This window comes from Stenella coeruleoalba (genome assembly GCF_951394435.1).
Source record: "Stenella coeruleoalba genome assembly, chromosome: 9".
Taxonomy (NCBI): Eukaryota; Metazoa; Chordata; class Mammalia; order Artiodactyla; family Delphinidae; genus Stenella; species Stenella coeruleoalba.
The window spans coordinates 29,806,632-29,827,412 of record NC_137155.1 but is presented as its reverse complement, the minus strand read 5'-3'; the positions used below and the strand labels follow the sequence as shown (position 1 = coordinate 29,827,412).

General features: G+C 34.2%; 1 protein-coding gene across 7 annotated transcripts in view; it reads right to left on the bottom strand.

Annotated features, from left to right (window-relative positions):
* The window catches only part of RUNDC3B (RUN domain containing 3B), a 147,743-nt gene that overhangs the window by 81,211 nt on the left and 45,751 nt on the right, over positions 1 to 20,781 (bottom strand). For 5 of the 7 annotated variants that reach the window (XR_013829877.1, XM_079932197.1, XM_079932199.1 and 2 more), the window contains exon 3: positions 734 to 867. Coding sequence is in view for 6 of the 7 variants with exons in the window: in XM_079932197.1 (XP_079788323.1) it covers positions 734 to 867 (134 nt within the window). In the remaining variant the exon portion in view is untranslated. Of the gene's footprint in view, positions 1 to 733; positions 868 to 6,707; positions 6,759 to 20,781 lie in introns of all 7 variants that reach the window. The other 2 variants (XM_079932202.1, XM_079932201.1) reach the window with 1 other exon arrangement.

Here is a 20,781-nt window from a genome sequence, read left to right as displayed (position 1 = left end):
TCAAACTACTGCATGAGTACGTTTCCTTGAGACAACCATCACATGTCAATACGCTGTATACATACTTCCCATTTTGTCACTCAAGATATTAAAAAGACAGCTTCTCAAAGCTTGAGATTTAATTAAATTAATAATGTTTACTTCACCATCATGGACATTAAGTGAAACTGGTTTTTGTTTTTGTTTTTAAGACTGCATGTATGGTGAGGAAGAACTCAATGACTACTAGTATAGTTCGATGCTACTGCTTTAATTTATGCTAAGGAACCAGTTAATTTTACCCACCATTGCTTCTGCATAAGCAGTGCAAGTATCAACCCGGTGCAAAAGGCAAGTAACAATTTGGTACTATGTGAAAATAGTTTTGACATTATGGACTGCCAGCGCAGGACACTAAGAGTCACTGATTTAGGTAATTCAAGAAATGTAGAAACTTCATAGACTAGGAAATATTTTACTGTGCTTCTCAAAAAAGAAATTCATAGTTACTAGCTTCATACCTTCCTGCTATTTATAAGGCAACAGTGAAGATTCAAGAGCATTCTAAAATTATTACATGCTACTAAAAATAAAAAATGAAACAAGCCTCTGAAAGATGTTAAATTTGGTCAAGTGCTTAATTCCAACAAAGAAAAGAAAGATTTTATATAGCAAAGAGCTCAAAATTTTCTATTTGGGTCAAAATTGTTTAGGATTAGATTACACATACTGCACATTATTATTTATGCCTTACCTTAGCTCTAGAGGAACTGACATTTTCCATATTTTCAATGCTGCAGATACAGTTCTGTGAAACTTTCCGGCAAGCCACTCTGATATAGTCCCAGAAGCTACGAGGACTTTCATAACCAAACCAGGTTACTTGACCTTCAGGAGACAAATTGTAATACAAAATAAAACTAGACTAGAAATTCAAAACTCAAGAATAAAACTCTGAGAAATAAATGTCAGTGGAGTGTGCGATTGTGGAAAGGGCACCTGGGGTCAAAAAGCCTTAAGTCTGGTCCCGTTCTACCTTTACCTAGTTGTGTTACTTTGGGCAATTTATTTAATGTATCTGGATCATAGTTTTCTCAACAATAAAATTAAATTAAATGAAGTAAAAAGGGTCTAGACACTAAAAAATCTCTTATAGGTTAATATCCTGTTATTCTAACACAGTCTTTCAGAGAGCACACAGGTATGCCTCTTTGTGGTTCTAGTTAAGCGTTAATTTAAACTTCACCAGTTGCATCCTGAAGCTTCCTCTTCTTGGAAAAACAGAAAAACTTAAAAGGCAACACTTTTTCTCCTCTTCAGAGGGATACTTCAAAGAAATGAAACAATGTGTGGTCTGTAAGTACCTATAATCAGTGAGACTCCTACATTCACTAATCATTCCCACCCATTCACCACCATTCTACCAAACCTTCATCTAACTGTCATTCATCTGCTCTCTTCTAGTCACCAACCTGTGACAAGTCCTTCAGGCATTTACTATTCTAATCTTCCAGATTTGGGTAATTATGTATTGTTCAAGAACAAATGTTCTTTTGTGTGTATCTTATATTAGTATTAATATTTCTATGCAGGACTTTGAGTAGTAGGTCCAGGGGAACAATTTTTTACTCTGAATATTTTTAAATGGGACATGAGAGACATCTTAATATTTCTTCAGGTGTCTGGAATAATTATTCTTACCTAGGGAAGTTGTTCAATCTTAATGAAGAAAGATTAGCTTTTATATTTTAAAATCTCTGCTTCTTTGTTTTCAGTTAATATTTATCTCAATCTTCTTTTCCCCAGTAACACGTTCTCTCTAAGCAACATCAAAAAGAGTTAAAGTGTTCTTGTCCACAAGCAGCATTTTAGGAACAACGTCTGAAATATTTGAGTGGTGTCCAACCAGGGCAGCCCATAAGAATGACTGGGCTTCTTTTAAAAAGTTCTCATGTCTGGGCTCCACCCAAACTAAATAATCAGAATCTTTGGGGGTGGGCCTACACACTGGTATTTTTTAAAAGATCCCCCTGGTATTTCTAATAGTATGGTTACTCAACCAACAGAAAGCTCACATATCATGATAGGTAACCCCTATTCATCATGGAGGACATTTCCAAGGGCTCGTCTTCTGGTAAGCCACGTGTGATCTCTGCAGTAAGTTACTCCTCCCTATGTGCTGGCATATCACCCTGAGCTTACTTACCCTTATAATTATCTGCTTACTTGATTGTCTCACATATTAGGTGGTAAGATCACTAAGGCAAGGACTGTATCTTATTTGTCCTCAATTCTATCTCCAGCACTTAACACAGTGCTTGGCTCATAGTGGGCATTTAATAAATATTTACTAAACAAATCGACTGGTTAATCAGCACAAAACAAAATCTTAATTGCAATGCATATAGAAATTTGAATTTAAAAAATCTAATTAGTATCTTTTTACAGAAACAGCTCAGTGACAACCTGGTATCAAGATGTCTGCATGCTAGATTACAGATATCAAATATTCTGGACAAATACATTTAGCTTTGTCTACAAATAACTAAAAATACAAAAGCATCTAGAAATCTTTACTCAAACATCTATATAACTCAAATGTCTCCTTAAAAATTAAATCTTACTACCAAAAAATACAAATCTATAGGAATGTTTATAATCTTCCTTCTTTTTCTCAATCTCTCCCCATCACTTTTCTTTGCCCCCTCTCTTCTTTAGTTAAAAAAAGTTCCTAGAACAGGATCTCAGTATAGTCTGTCTTTGAGGCAATTTTCATGTTGTCAATTTGTTAGCCATTTGGAGAGGAAACAAGATGCCTAATGGTAAGAATATGAGCTTCTGAGCCTGGTGGGCCAGAATTATATCACTTTCTAGACATGCAATCTTAAGCAAATGACTTAACTTCACTCTACCAATCTGAGTTTCTTCTATAAATTGACAATAATGGTGGTATCTACATGATAATACTGCTGTGAGGATTAAATAATGTATGTGCAGCAATTAGTATACAGCCTAATACAAATATTAACAATGATTACTACTGTTATTACTATTATCATACAAATAGTCAAGAGACCCAAGGTCCCCTTGCATTCCAAAGTGGGAATGAGATGCACAGTGAAGTTTTTCCCATTACTTGCTTAGAATCTAGAAAAATCTTTAAAATTTACTCCCTAATCCAACCTTTTACCATATCAACCATTCTAAATTTACCTCTCTAAAATCTAGTCTTGACTAATTTTCCTTGGCTTCTATTAATTGGGATTGTCCCGCAATTTAAAAATGAGGAATAGCTACCACACTTCCCTCAAGAAATGGAGTACCATACACTGCCAGGGACCTCAAAAGGAGAGTCACAAGATTTCTCTGGTGACTTTATTTTAAATCTTCTCATGAGTTTGGCATGACTGAGGAAATTAATTTATGAGACGTTTCAAAGTAGAGCTGTTGAAAACCAAAAGAATATAACAGAGCCCCCTTTTGGAGGAGAGGAAACAAAGATATTGAGAAACTAAAAGTCTAGGCTTAGGTGAAACAGAAAAGGAATGGGCGCTAAATCCTTCGGATTCCTGCTATGTGTAGGATATGCTGTCTACAAGACGTTCACCCAAGAGACAATGACAAGATTTCCTAGCTAACGAACTGAGAAACTAAACAATTAACAAAATGACATGTTGCCATGACTTGCAGGGCCTTAAGTATACCAGTAGTATCTTCCCAACACTGCTACCTACTCAACAAACTAGATGAGAGGATGACTTGGCTTGATTCTGCCTTCCTTTCTCTTTCATGTGCATCATTTCCAAAATGAAGTTTTTAAATCAAGACCCTGAATTTTTCACATTCAGAAGGATGTGGGTTAAGAGTCCCTTGTTAGAACCTCCAAATGAACTCTCATGTAAATTGTCCATGTATCCTAGGGTTTTATTTAAATAATTAAATAATTTCTGCATCTATGAAAAAGGTTGAAGTTAATTAAAAATAATGGAAGTGTTCAATTGGTTATTTGAGATATTATTACTTGAACATCACTTTTACTTAAACACAGATTAACTGCTAGCAAAAGATGTACTTGGGCTATTAGTCTGTAACCAGTATTCAACAGGAAAATTAAAAAACAAAGCTACAGGGTGATCATGCCTTTAAAAATAATTATTGAGGTAATAAATAACCACTCCAAAGATATTCTCATTTCCTTTAAAAAGAACCAGAAAAGCATATCACATAGCAAGAAGCTAACTAGCCTACATTTTGAAGAAATTTTATTCAGGAGAAGAATTATGCTGTCACTAACAATTCTCTTTTTAACGTTGCTGACAAGTGTAAGTGTATAAAGTGCTTTCAATTTTATATGTTTTTAGTAGTTGACTTTTTACCAAAGACAAAGTTAAACAAGCTTTTCAAAACTTATTCCCAACCCATCAATCCAACTCTAATGCATTTTAGGCACAGAAATAAATGATGAAAGTTTGCTAGACTAAAAGATCTGCTACTAACCAGCTACGTGATGTCTTTCCCACTAAACTGCCTCATTTTCAGCAACTTAAAATGGCCCGTGATCTCTAAGATCCAATGTTATTCTAAAATTACTCTTCTTTATTTAACTTAGACACCTAACTTAATATTACTTTAGATACCTACCTTAATATTTTTTAAGGTATCTAACTTAAATAATATAGTCACATCATGCAATATACTCGTGTTTTGCTTTTATCTTATTTTATGGCAAGATGAGACCTTCTAAAAACAAGAACTAAACTTTCCAAAGTGGTTCTCTATTTAGTAGTGGCTAATGACACATCATCTTTTGATAATATAAAATATAAATGAATCTGTTAAGTGACTTCCTTTCTCCACCCTTTGTATTAGTACTTCGCTATGTAAAGAGCCAATGTAAGACTGGTCTCACAAGCTGAAGTTTTGTTAGTGCTACAATATATCACCTAGATGATAACAACAAAGACTATTACCTTGGAGCTGCTATTCATCTAGACAAGCAATAAAATACAGTCCCATTTTAATTTTAATAAGCTACTCTGATATTGCAAAAGTTTCAGATACTTAAAGGAAACTGGTTACTTATGGATTTATTGTTGCCAATATATTAATATTTCAGTATTTAACTTTTCACTGTAAATTTTATAGCAGCAATCCTAAATTTCTTACTGCTAACTTATGAAAATTAGTTTAATATTTTCTACTATCTTTTTACTGAATAGAGAAAATTCCCATGTCAGCAAAAGGTCAGAATCTTTTCCTTTTAAAAAGTACTACTATTAGTTGAAGCTTATATTTATTAGACAACCCAGGTTTGAAAGTAAAATTACGACCTTGATTAATTTTCTAGACAAAGTCTCATGTTAATGTTTTTTAAAAAAGAACGAATTTAAACACTTAAAAAAAACCCTTTAATTACACTTTCAGCTGATCTGAAGAAATCTGAGTGTAGATTAGATACTCAACTGTACTTAATACTGCTAGCTCACTACGTTACTTACAAGGTGCCTCAAGTAAATCATTTAGCAACTATGAATCACAGTCACTAATCTATAAAATGTAATTACTACGCTCTGGTACTGACAATTAATGTCTTGTTCACTGGTAAGGAATTGATCACAAACAAACATCTAAAGTATGTATCTACACCATAAAAATTAGTCAATTCTTAATCTTCCAAAACAAAAATTATTAAGATAACCAGGTTCACCAAAAATCTGAAAACTGAATTTTACTTCATAGGCTTTTTTATCCAGGTAATTTTACCATCTTTCCAAGCAGAGTTCAAAGGTTTTGTTTTTTTCTTCCACCAGCATTTTTTAACATAAAGCTTAGAATACCAGTAGACTGAATTAGAGTACCGAGGGCTGACGTCCACACAGAGAGCCACGCATAAACGTGTAGCCCTGAAGAAATCAAGAATAATGTGTTTCAGTAGTGATTAAGGTTATACATAGGGGACATTAAATTGTTTAAAGGATTGTTTGTGGGGATCAGGATTGAGGAAATGAGAAGACATTTGTTTTCTACTTTCTACCTTTCTTATTATAAGTAATCTTTAAAAATAATAACTATGTATTTCTTTTCTAAGTGAAAAATATAATAAAAGGCTAGGTCATTAGCACAGAGGCCTAGCAGGGCTTTGCATACAACAGGAACTCAATAAAAAAGTTTTGAGTAAGTGAATAAAGGCATATATTCTATCTGGAAGAAAGGAAACTAAGGAATATACTTCCACTAGTGGTTCAAGAACAGTGAAACAGTTACTGTTGACAGCGCCCGTGTATGTTTTACTGAGTAACTCTGGAAATTCACACAGCTTCCCTGAGACCCAGTTTGCATGTAATACAAATATTACTACACAGCACTTATAAAACTGAGAAAATAACCAATAAGTCTTATATTATAATAAAATATAAATAACACAGAGATGCATGATTAATAAAATTGTGCTTAAAACCATGAAACTTAATAGAAATATAGAGGGGTCATGTAGGAGAAGGAGAGCAAATGGATTATTATATTGTGTGGATTCACAAAAAGCTTTTGATTTAAAAATTAGCATAAAGCATAGTTCTGCCCTCTGGATTAACAAAAACAAAAATAGAAAGCTTTGCAAAACCCATGCAATGTACTAAGAAAGATCACTTAACTGATACAGCCCTCCCCAGTAAGTCAATTCCATGCTGCCGTGCAGCTCAGTGGCAGGAGGCATCACCAGCATAGAGTACCTTGAAGAGGTATTTGGAGATGAGCCAGCCATCGGCAACTTTGGGAAATCTCTTTAAAAAAAATAAACAACAACAACACACAGATATTTAAGAAACCTGACATCAAGTTTACAATAGCAAACTGAACGGCCCCAATAAGATGGCTACACATAATCTTGATGCAGTAAACATCACTTTTACCTAATAAATAAAATGAACTCAATGAAGATGAATTGAGCTGATGCTCTACTCAGCACGGAAATCAAGCTGGTTCCTGTAGCCTATTCTATTGGAGATGATAGGATGTCTTTAAGTCACAGAAATAAATGAGAAGCTATTTTTCCCTGTCTACTTTCACCTCCATTATTCTTAGCCAAACATAAAGAAGCCTGACTGAATTTGCTAGCTTTGCACCTCAAAATTTATACGATTGGTTAGAAAAATTACTCACTTATTGAACTATACGGCTTAGAAAGGTTTCAACTTTAAAAATAAATACACTTTTTTTACTGTTAACTTTTCTAAAAGTTATAAAATTCATTTTGAAGAGCAGTTGTTTCTTTTTTTGGTCTAAGCAGAGTTAAAGTTTGTATGTCTTTTTTTTTCAGAATTATGAGAACAGCACTTAAATATCTAGTAAAATGTTCTTCAGTTTAACCAATGTTGCCTAAATGCCTACTTCATGCAAAATACTGTTTTTCCTACAGCTTCCAATTATTGTTTAACAATCACCATCTGGAAAAGTACTATAAATTCTTGCCTATGTTGTTTGGCAATTCCTATACAGGAAAACTCCAAAGCCAAATTTCTGAAGTCATATTCCCAACAGATGATATCTTTTTGTTTCATAAGCAAACACTGAAATCTCCCATAGGACATGGTTCCACACCTTTCCAAATACTTTATGAAACTAAACAAAAACCAACCAACCAAACACAGTCAGTAGTGTATAAAAAAATGAAAGGAAGGAGATATATATAGCTGTGCTATTGGTCACTTCTATGTCTCTACTATTCACCTCTATCCTCCTATTTGTATCACTGTAAATGAATATTAAATTTGGAAACACATATCCAAAAGGATCTATAACCAAAAGGTACCCTAGTTAAGCCCATGTTAAAACATAATGCTCTTTCTATAACTACAACAAACAAAATGAAAATCTCTCCGCATTAAATGGAAATCAGAACAGAATGCTTTTCAGTGAAAATATTAAGAATACCAATTCTTAATGTTTAAACCATATTTACTAGCTCTGCCTTGAAAGTTATGTATCTTACTTGTAGTCATTTACGTAATCAAAAGTTATCAAAGTAAAAACAATTTCCAGGAAAACTGTACTTAAAGTAATTTTACTTCAAAAAATGTATCAAGTAAAATGTATCATGTCCAGATTTATGTCATGGCTTAATCAATCCTTGGTACAAAATGGGAAACAACTACTGAATCTATTATGAAGCTCAATTTATAGTTTAGGTTTTTTTTTTAAGCTTTTAATATGTTAGCCTTTATGCCCTGGTTATGCATGTTATTTTGATCCTGGCTATGGAACACCATGTGAAAATTTTAACAATTAAAACATTTTCACTTATTTGTAGGCATTAATTGCTTTAATCATAATTTAATATCTCACTCTAGGTCAGTTATAAGCAACAAGAAGCATCCAGACCAAATGACAATCCACAAGATTCCAAATTATCTGTAGTCAAATTTCAACACCACTGTCATTTTGTAGATGGGAAAGGAGAGGCCCAGAGAGAGCCTGCCTAGACCCAGCACACCCCTGTTCCCTGTAGCCTCATACTGATCTACTCCTTTGGCTACAGACAAGATCTGACACATGGAGAGAATCAGTCAGCTGGCTTTTCTGGTTGGATATGAGTTCTCACTACAGCCTCAGAAATAGGAAAAATAATGGGGCAGTAAACATGCACTAAGAATGAGGTAAATATTTTTCATATAAAATTTAAAGTCTTAGCTTAGTTGCTCCCCAAAATATATATATAAATGAACGACAAAGCTTACATTATTTCAAAGTGGCTCAAGGAGTGCTTGTTAGAAAACGTTCTCATTTGCAGTTGAAATTAAAACTTTTGTTTTAAAGTATACAATATTAAATATTTATTTAAATATATTTATAACATAAAATACATAATATCACATATAAAATATAGGATATTAATATATAAAATACATAAAATTTCTTTACATATTTAAAATATATGATGTTAAGACAGTTGAGATAAGACCAAATAAACTGAAAGTGTTTTGTTCAAGAACAAAATTCATTCAAATGTACCATTATAATTATATAATATACTGTGATATTAGGTGTTAGTTTCTGAAATTTCAGCCAAAAGAAGAACCTACTCAGAAATAGATATGCAGGGACTTCCCTGGTGGTCCAGTGGGTAAGACTCCACGCTCCCAATCCAAGGGGCCTGGGTTCAATCCCTGGTTGGGAAACTAGATCCCACATGCATGCCACAACTAAGAAGTCCGCAGGCCACAACTAAGAAGTCCACATGCCACAACTAAAGATCCTGCATGCAAAGATCCCACATACCGCAACTAAGACCCAGCACAGCCAAAATAAATAAATAAATAAATATTTTTTAAAAAAGAAATAGATATGCAATGAAAGAATGCTTAATCATACTGAAGATACCGTGTCTTCTGACTCAAAAAGTATATACTTTTCAAAAACAAATAAATGAAAGTAAATCAACTTTATAATCTTTATATTAAGGTAGAAAATGGCCATCATACAGAAAAGATTATTGACCATGGCTTTCTTCTTTTTTTTTTTTTTTTTTTTTTGCAGTACACGGGCCTCTCACTGCTGTGTGGCCTCTCCCATTGCGGAGCACAGGCTCTGGACCCGCAGGCTCAGTGGCCATGGCTCATGGGCCCAGCCGCTCCGCGGCATGTGGGATCTTCCCAGACTGGGGCACAAACCCGCGTCCCCTGAATCGGCAGGCGGACTCTCAACCACTGCGCCACCAGGGAAGCCCCCTGACCATGGCTTTAAACACATGAATCAGCCTTGGTGATAAGACTGAATATAATTCTAATCCATAAATATTTATTCCAGTTTTTCAAGTTAGCCCTTGTTATAACTTCAGCTTTCTAATTATTTTGATTTCTTTGATGACTGAGCTACATTATCATGATTGATAAAATGTGACAACTACGTAGAAGGTGAGTCTTTTGCCTTTGTTGTATTTAGTCTAATTTTCTTTCTCTCTGTGTATATACTCTGCTAATAAGGCTACAGGTAGATGACTTTATTTTTATGTGGTCCAAGATGGATTCCTGAAAAGATCCCTAGATGGACTGATTTGTAAACTGACTGCTATTTATTTATAAGGCAAATAACAAAACTGATTATAAATGATCAGATAGTAGGTCAGAATTTTCACAAGTTTTCTTTTTAAACTAGCAATACCAGATAGCATATACTCTCTTCTGTCACTGATAATAATAATGTGCAAGTTCTTATTGTTTGACATTTTGAATCTTCAACCATGTATTTATATGTAAGAGAAAAATCATTCAGTGAAGCAATATTTACAACTGCATTATGTACTGTAATTAAGCTAACAATGAAACAATATTATCTTCTTTTCTATGTAGCCATTTTCCATTTTTTAATAGCTTCTGAAATTAAAATTTAATATTATATATGACATCTTAAACTTTTTAAAAGTTTATTTTAAAATGCCATTTACAGGTAGATGCTACTAGGTACATTAGAAAAAGTATTTGGCTATTTGATTCAACAATTTTTAAAAACTGGGCACCAAAATCATGCAAATATTTTACATTTGAAAAGTCATAGTGACTTGAAAGAAAAGGAACGTACGAAGAATAAAAATATTAGACTATATGCATCAACAACTCATTGAGATTAGAAAATCAGAAAGGTGTAGGAACTGAAATTATGATGCTTTCCAAAGATGAATTAAAGTCCATTAAATTGTGCAATCTTTTCCATGTTCTATAAAATGAGAAATATTTACTTCCTTTAAATGAGCAATATTTGAGCATTAAAAGTGATCAAAACTGTTGCTGAAATTATGTAACAAAAAATTTTCTCAAGAAAACAACTTTCCATTACTGAAAATAAACTATGATTTGATTATTACAAGTACTGTAAGTTGCTCTATGCTAATTTGCAAAAATCATAAGGTCAAACTGGAAATGTCCCATTATTCTTCTGGCAGAAACTCAAAGGGCTACAAACACAGATAAACAAACATGAACTACCATCAGAGACCATCAATTCCTGCTAAATCCAAGAATTCGGAATTACCTGGTAGAATCATAAATTTTTTTAACTCTCTCATATATTTAAAAAAAACACTAAAAATATCCTAGGCAATTTTATCAATAGTAACTATTATTTAATCTTTTCATAATACTTTCTATGTAGTACTCCCTCTCAGAAGCCAAATCTAAATTGGAATTCTTGAAGGGGTTTTGAAAGTGAAGTTCATGTAAAATAAACTTGAAAAATTCTCCAGGGATAACAAAGTTTAAAACCATTAATAAATCTCTCCTTCTATAAATAAGAAAACTATTTAAATTTGGAGGTTAAAATGACTCCTTGAAAATTATGGTTTGGTTACAAAATATAAAAACTGTTTAGTCTGTATCTCCTAATAAGTACAAATATTTGAGATACTTTTCTTGCTCTTCACCCCAAAATGCCTACAACAAATACAGTTATTAAGAGTACTATAACAATCACATAGCTCCAAAGAGAAGCAAATAACCAAGTATGTAGGAATAGTCTGTTTCAGAATTTTAGACATTCAAAACCATATAAAGTATTACAAAACTAAAATAAGAAAAATATTTCAGACGTTTCAAAACAGAAATAAACTCTCAAATGAAAAATAAGAGTAAAATAATAAACTACCAATATTAATCATGTAAGAAGACTAATATCAAGGGAGAAAAAGGTCACTGATCAAAATGGGTTATATAAAAACTAGTTCCACATGATGTAAATAATTAGTTCTTTTCTATTCCAGAATAATTAAAAAAACTCACTCCACAAAAGAAGCAGGCTGGGCTTCCCTGGTGGTGCAGTGGTTGAGGGTCCGCCTGCCGATGCAGGGAACACGGGTTTTTGCCCCGGTCTGGGAGCATCCCACGTGCCACAGAGCGGCTGGGCCCGTGAGCCATGGCCGCTGAGCCTGCGCGTCCGGAGCCTGTGCTCCGCAACGGGAGAGGCCACAACAGTGAGAGGCCCGCATACCGCAAAAAAAAAAAGAAAAAAAAAGCAGGCAAAGGTCATAATAAAAATATTAGGAAAAAAGATGAATAACCATGAACTTACATTCAATCTCATTTGTAAATAAAAACAAATTAAAATAACAAAATGTTTTATATATTTCATATTAATAGAAGACCAAAAAAAGATATTTTCCCCTTACCAAATTAAAACTTAAAAATATTAATATAATAATATAATGAGGATATGAGAAAAATAACCACATATATTATTGTTGGTACAACCTTTCTGATAGACAATATAGCAACATATATTAAACATAACATAGCATATATATCATAATGTGCATACCCTTTAATTTCAGTAATTACAATTCTAAGAATTCATTAGCTATTATCATTAATATAAAAAATTTTAAATTAGAAAACTATGTAAAAAAAATTTTCAGTGATATATGACAGTATGTTTATGAAAGGGAAATTTGGTAAAAACTTTGGTAAGCAAAAAGGATATTAATTATGGTTCATTCATACAATGGAATATTATATATTTGTTTAAAAATGAAATGGAAATATACACACGGAAATAGAAAACATGCTCAAAATCTTGTACATCAATGTTACAACAGTACTAGTTATAAGAGAAAAAATGGAAACAATCTAAGTGTCCATTAAATGATTAATGGAGGGACATCCCTGGTGGCTCGGTGGTTAAGAATCCGCCTGCCAATGCAGGGGACACAGGTTTGATCCCTGGTCCGGGAAGATCCCACAAGCCGTGGAGCAACTAAGCCCGTGCTCAGCCCACGTGCCTTGAGCCCGTGCTCCACAACAAGAGAAGCCACTGCAATGAGAAGCCCGCGCACCGCAAGGAAGAGTAGCCCCCGCTCGCCACAACTAGGGAAAGCCTGCGCGCAGCAACGAAGACCCAATGCAGCCAAAAATAAATAATTAAACAATATTAATAATAAATTAATTAAAATGATTAATGGTTACACAAAATGTGGTGTGTCTATATAACGAAATATTAGCCATAAAAAGGAATGAAGTACTGGTACCTGTACAACATGGATGAACCTTGAAAACATGCTAAATGAAAGAAGCCAAACATAAAAGCCACATATTTTATGATTTGATTTACATGAAATGTCTAGAAAAGTAAATCCATAAGGACCAAAAGTGTATTAGTAGTTTCCAGGAAATTGTGGGGAGGAGAGCAGAGGAAGTGAGTGCTTAGTGGGTATACATTTTTTTTGTAAAGAAATTTAATTTTATTCTAAGAATTTGAAATAGAGGGATTTAATCAGAACTGGGCTTTCTTTTCTTTTCTTTGTACTTTTTTTTTTTTTTTTTACTTTGGCTGTGCTGGGTCTTCGTTGTGGTGCGCTGGGTCTACGTTGCGGCATGCAGGTTCTTCATTGCTGTGTGTGGGCTTCTCTGGTTGCGGCACACGGGCTCCAGAGCGTGAGGATTCAAGAGTTGTCGAGCGTAGGCTTAGTCGTCCAGCAGCATGTGAGATCTTAGTTCCCCGACTAGGGATTGAACCCACGTCCCCTGAATGGTAAGGCAGTTTCTTAACCTCTGGACCACCAGGGAAGTCCCTAGAGTTTCTTTTTTTTTTTGCGGTACGCGTGCCTCTCACTGTTGTGGCCTCTCCTGTTGCGGAGCACAGGCTCCGGACGCGCAGGCTCAGTGGCTATGGCTCATGGGCCCAGCCGCTCCGCGGCATGTGGGATCTTCCCGGACCGGGGCATGAACCCGTGTGCCGTGCATTGGCAGGCGGACTCTCAACCACTGCGCCACCAGGGGAGCCCCCTAGAGTTCCTTTTTAATGTAATGAAAATGTTCTGGAACTGACAGTAGTGATAGTTTCACAACACTGTAAATACTAAAATCCAAGGAATTGTACACTTTAAAATGGTTAAAATGGTGAACTTTATGTTATTTGAATTTAATTTCAAGTCTTAAAATACTAATAAAAGAAAATGAAATGGAAAAATATAATATGGCCAATACTAAGGGTAAAATACAGGTCATAACGAAGAAAATACACATATTGTCTATGTATATACATTCATATGTATATACGCAGATAATTTACATGACAGATATACAAAAAGTTGCCAGCTGCAATTATATCTGGTATTTCTGGAAGTTTTTATTAATACTTCCTATGGCTTTATATTTGATCCTCTTGTTATTTTTACATGGAGTAGGGGTAAGAGGGAAGGCCAAAAAAGACTGGCAGTCCAAGAACACAAAAAGTATATATATACAGAAAGGGGTTAAATTAAGGAATCGTGCTAGAAGTTTATAATTTTCTTTCTATCTTTCTTTTTTTTAAAACATAGTAGAACATTAACAAGAATACAAACAAAGTCAAGTAGTCTACATGGCCAGTATGGGCTAAAATCTTAAAATGAAGAAAGAGGTTTTTCAAAAGGCATCAGAAAAACAAGAAATGATAAGGGCTATAAGCTTAGAAGTAAATAAAAGTTTAGGAATATGATTTTAATCAAAAAAGCTACATGAGGAATATGGAAATCTGAGCGACACTTAAATTTTTCCAGTTACCTTTTTTGTTTTAACCATACTTGCTTTAGAGACTAAAGTTCTCTGTTTTTAGAATCTACATAGTTGTTTAGTTACTACCAAACCTTAAATTTACTATATTATATGTAGGTTAATTTTATTTCCTATACAATTTAAGACACTGAACCAAATTTACCATGCTACATATAACCCTGGATGTTTCAAGAATTTTTTGAATATTATGATTTCCTGAGATACAAAATCTGCTGAAGGTTTCCTACATTTCCAAGTATATAATGGAAGTACATTCCAAGTTCAAAGTGGCCTTGTCCACTGTCTAAAAGCCAAATTTTGGTAACTGTCGGAGCCACTTTCTTATCTATTGTATCATATTTTTTTGGCCGGAGTAGGCAGGTTTTATTGGGTGAGTTGTGTTCTTATGTTACAACAGAAACAATTCAAGTCTCATTTTGTGTGCAAACCAAGAATCAAAAGTTGGAAAACCTTCAAAAATGAACAAAGAAAATTCCAAAGCCAAATGGATAGGTTTATCTTTACCCATTGTTTCTAAAAGTGTTATTACTACACTTCAAAAGGTGGCCTCATGGGGAGGTAACTGTTTATCATTTAAGTCAGGAAGAGCTTTGAGGTTCAAGCCAGTGTTCCTGAACAATGCTTAGGTATCATAACAGTTCAACTGGATTGGAGAAATTCTAAAATGTCAAGTCACAGGCGTTCTACCTTATTTTAAGAGTCTGAATCCAGATACTATCAGAGAAAAAAACAAAAACAAAAAAGTCCAAAAAAACCAACCCAGAGTTTAGTACTCTGGGGCTCAAGAAGTAGGAATTTCTCAGAGTGCTGTTTCCCAGCAAATATTCACTATGTGCCTACCATATCCCAGGCACTGTTACAGAAATGCAGGATACATCAATGAACAAAACAGACAAAGATCTTTACCCTAACGAAGCTTACATTTTAGCAGAGGTAAAGGAATATAATAAACAATAATCATAATGAGTAAATCTCGTAATATGTTAGAAGCTAAGGCTTAAAAAAAAAAAGTAGGACAGGGGCTTCCCTAGTGACGTAGCGGTTAAGAATCTGCCTGCCAATGCAGGGGACATGAGTTCGAGCCCTGGCCTGGGAGGATCCCACATACTGCAGAGCAGCTGGGCCCGTGCACCACAGCTGCTGAGCCTGCGCTCCAGAGCCCGTGCTCTGCCACAAGAGAAACCACGACAAAGAGAAGCCCGCAGACCGCAATGAAGAGTAGCCCCTGCTCACCGCAACTAGAGAAAGCCCACACGCAGCAGCAAAGACCCAACACAGCCAAAAATAAAAACAAATAAATAAATTAATTTAAAAAAAAAAAGTAGGACAGGGAAAAGAGGTCAGAAGTGCTTGGGGTGAAAGGAGGAAAGGTGAGTTATAATTTAAAATATACTGCTAAAGCAATTATACTCCAGTAAAGATATTAAAAAAATAAAATAAAATAAAATATGCTGGAAGGGTTTAGGCTTCAATGAGCAGTTTTGAAACAGATGGAGAGTTAACCATTTGGATATCTGGGAGAAGTGCAATGGTGCTCTATGACAGCAATGTGTCTGGTATAGTCAAGGAAAAGGAAAAGACCCATGAGGCTAGAGCACACCAACTTAAAAACAAAAAAAGGATTCTCTGTACATAAGTATAATGGGGAAACAATGTTTGGAATCAAGATGAAAATCTAAACTGAATGTGAGTCAGCAAGCCCAATGTTAGTAAGTATAATTAGCAGATTAATTCATAGGAAATTTGATATATTCAATAGTATGTCATTATATTTGGTCATTTTTTCTTCAATTAGTAGTGTATTGCTAATTGATAGGCTTTAGTCCTCTACGATACTCAGAAGATTTTTCATTTTAATCAGTTATTTTCCATATAACCTTTACAAAATTCGCTACTGTATCCCATCCCCACACCACCTAGCTGAAGTTTATAAGATTCTTTCCTTTTTTTTTCAAGATTGTTTCTGACCACTTTACTGCTAAATTTCATATTTTTCTTAAACTGTCTGGTCTACAATACACTACTATAATCAAAGTCACAGATGACATTTTAAAAAATGAAAATTTTTTTTAGACATTTGCTGTATTTTATAAGCATTTTAATGACTGTTAACTCTATGTGTAAATGATTGTTGAGATATTTTATACCACTATCTTGATTAGTTTTTTGGTGGACTGGAATATTTCAAATGTTCTTTCTTCCAGAAAAGTGATATCCTTCTTGATATTTACATATATCTTATGCTTAACATTTTAAAGGGAGATTAGAGTAATTTAATCAACAAAGAATTCAGTATGTGTGGGCAAGATTTTTTTTTTTTTTTTTACAGGAAGCAGACTTTATTTCACAGCATTTACCAAAGTAGCATCCAGAGATGGTGAATAGACATAACATTTTCCTAGTGTCCAGAGATGGTGAATAGACATAAATATAACATTTTCCTTGAAAATAAGTTTAACAAATTTTTAAAAAGAATGATTAATGAGCTTCTTTTTTTAAATTGAAATATAGTTGATTTACAATATTGTGTTAATTTCTGCTGTACAGCAAAGTGATTCAGTTATACATACATACATTCTTTTTTTAATATTCTTTTCTATTATGGTTTATCATAGGATATTGAATACAGTTCCCTGTGCTATACAGTAGGACCTTGTTGTTTATCCATTCTCTATATAATAGCTTACATCTGCTAACCCCAAACTCCCACTCCATCCCCTCCCCAATGCTCTCCCCCTTGGCAACCACAAGACTGTTCTCTATGTCTGTGAGTCTGTTTCTGATTCATAGATAAGTTCATTTATATCATATTTTAAATTCCACACATAAGTGATATCATATGGTATTTGTCTTTCTCTTTCTGACTTACTTAACTTAGTATGATAATTTCTTGCTGCATCCATGTTGCTGCAAATGCCATTATGTCGTTCTTTTTTTAAATTTATTTTTATTTTTTTCAATCTCCCATAAAAAATGAAATTTTAATTTTTATTTGAGGTACTTTTATACCCCTTTCTTGTGTGGAGCCTTCCCTGACCCATCCAAGCAGAAAGGATTATTCATCCTTTTGCACTACATCACCCTCATTAATAGTTCTACTATGACTCAACGACAATATTATACATCATTATTTCTTAATGTATCCTCCCTTTGCCCTCCAAAACTGAGTTTCATGTGAAAGCATGCCTGATTAATCTTCGTATCCCATCCCCTAGCACAGGGCCTACATGGACTGCTAAATAAGAGAATGAATGGGATAAAGAGAATAGGGTGTGTATGTGTGGAAAAGATTAGGGGAAAACGGACAAAAGAGGAGGGCATTAGTACAACGTCAAATTTAAAGCATCTGCTCCAGAAAAAGTATAGGGAACTCACACTATGACTCATTTCCAAAGCAGAGGAAAAGTGAGTTACATTTAGCCAAGAAACATGTGAAGGGCTGATAGTAAAGGAATTTTCCTTGGGGTTTCCTTCTACTCTGCTTTATGAAAAACTACTCAACTTCCTAAAGTAAGTCGGGATCAATAAGGGGTAATTTTAAGTATTACAATGAAAGAGCGGGATCCTTGCCATTTTAATATGTTTTAATGGAAAGTGATAAAATTTGAGGGAGCTATAAATATATTTTTTAACCTACAGTAAATTTACCGTTGGTATACAGTTCTATGATTTTTTTTAAATGCAAGCAGTCATGTGACCATGTCCATAAGACACATAACAGTTCCAACCACCCAAAAAACCTCCTTAATGCTGACACTATATAATCAACACCCCCAAACTCTAACCCCTGATAACCAGAGAAGTCTGACACAATAGTTCAGCTTTCTCTAGAATGTCATATAAATGGAAGCATACAGTATCTAACCTTAAGAGTTTCACTTCTCTCACTTAGCATAATACATTTGAGATTCATGCAGGTTGTTGTGTGTAGAAAGAAGTTTTTTCCTTTTATCGCTCACTTTGTCCATTGTATGGATATATAACAGTTGGTTTATCTAGTCATCACATAAAGGACATTTGGGCTGTTTCCAGTTTTTAGTGATTATGAATAAGGCTGCTATGAACAGGTCTTTGTGTAAATATAAGTTTCCATTTCTCTTGAATAAAGGAGTGAGATTTCTGGGAAACTATTCTGCATTCCCACCAGTAACACATGAGAGTTCCAGTTTCTCCACATCCCCACTAGAACTTGGTATAGGTGTGCAGTAGGGCCTGATTGTGGTTTTAATTGCACTTCCCAAGTACCTAATGATAATGAGCACATTTTCATGTGTTTCCTTGCCATTTGTGTATTTTCACTGGTGAAGTATCTGTTCGAACCTTTCGCCCATTTTTAAATTGGGTTAGTTCTTTTCATAATATTACATGTTTATAGTTCTTGGGATATCCTGGACACAAGCCCTTTGTCAAATATGTGATTCGCAACTATTTTCTCCCAGCCTATGGCTTGTCTTACTCTCTTAACAATGTCTTCTGGAAGACAAAAGTTATTAATTTTGATGAGGTCAACACTTCATTATTTTTTGCTTTTATGGATTATGCTTCTATTGTTTTATCTAAAATCTGTTTGCCTAATTGAATGTAACAAAGATGTTTTATATTCTTAAGGTTTTTATACTTTTACATTTAGTCTATGATCCATTTTGAATTAATTCTTGTATGTGGTGTGAGGTATGACTCATAGTTCATTTTTTACATACAGTAATCCCATTGTTCCAGCACCATTTGTTGAAAAAGATTATCAATTCACCAGTGAATTGCCTCTTCATCTTAGCCAAAACCAATCAAGCATATTTGTGTGCCTCTATTTCTGGACTCTGTTCCATTCCACTGATCTATATGTAAAAGCTTTCACCAATAACACACTCTTTTAATCATTGTATCCTGACCGTCTTGAAATCAGAGAGCTTGAGTGTCCAACTTTGTTCTTCCCTTGTGAAATTGTTTTGCCTTTTCTACTTACTTTGTTTAGCCATTTATAGAATCTGCTTGATATCTACAAAAAAACCTGCTAAGATTATGAAAGTGCATTGACTCTATCGATCAATACAGACATCTTAACAATGTTAAGAACTGACATCTTAACAATGTTGAGTTTTAGAGGAATTATCTCGTCTAAAATGTCAATAGTACTAAGGTTGAGAAACCCTGCTGCAGACATCTGTAGATGCCTGCTACTGAATGTTTGTATCTTACTGAATGTTTGTGTCTCCCCAGTATTGAAACCTAATCCCCAAGATGACGGTATTTGGAAGTGGGGTGCTGAGGAGGTTATCACATCATAAGCCCTCACGAATGGGATTAGGGCCTTATAAAAGAGACCGAGAAAGAGCCCTCACTCCTTCCACCATGTGAAGACACAGCAAATTTCTGTTGTTTATAAGCCATCCAGTCTATGGTATTCTGTTAAAGTAATCCAAATGCACTAAGACCATTTAAGGAAGTTCTCTTCTCATATCTAGTTTACGGAGTAGTTTTATCATGAATTAATGTTTTTAGTCTGTTAATAAAATGAAATACATGAACTGATTTTCAAATACTGAAATGTCCTTGCATCCAGGGCTTGATTTGTTAATATTTAATTGAGGATTCCAGTATCTATTTCCATGAGGGGTAGTGGTATACAGTTTCCTTTCCTTGTAATATTTTGTCTAGTTTTGCATCAGGCTAACGCTGACCTCATAAGATGAAGTGGGAAATATTCTCTCCCCTCCTATTTTCTGGTAAAGATTGAGTGGGATTATTATTATTTCTTTCTTAAGTTGTTGGTCACAATCAACAGTAAAACCATGTAGGCCTGGAGTTTCATTTGTTGGAAGGTTTTCAACTACCTGTTCAATCTCTTTAATAGATATAGGCCTAGTCAACTTATCTATTTCTTTGTAACTCTTGTTAGGATTTGTCTTTGAAGAAATTGGTCCATTTCATCCAAGTCAAATTTATGTTAAGAGCTGTTCATAGAATTTACTTATCCTTTGAATATAGGGTCTATAATGATATGTCCACTTTCATTCCTGATACTGGTAACTTGCGTCTTCTCTTTTTCTTGGTCACTCTAACTAGAGGTTTATGAATTTTATTGATGTTTAAAAAAAACAGCCTTTCACATGATTGGTTTTATCTACTGTTTTTAATTTTATCAATTTCTGCTTTTATCTTTATTGTTTTGTTCTTTCCACTTGCTTTGGGTTTAGTTTTCTCATTTTTCTAGTTTCTTAAGGTGGAATCTTAGCTTATTAACTTTAAACATTTCTTCTTTTCTAACATA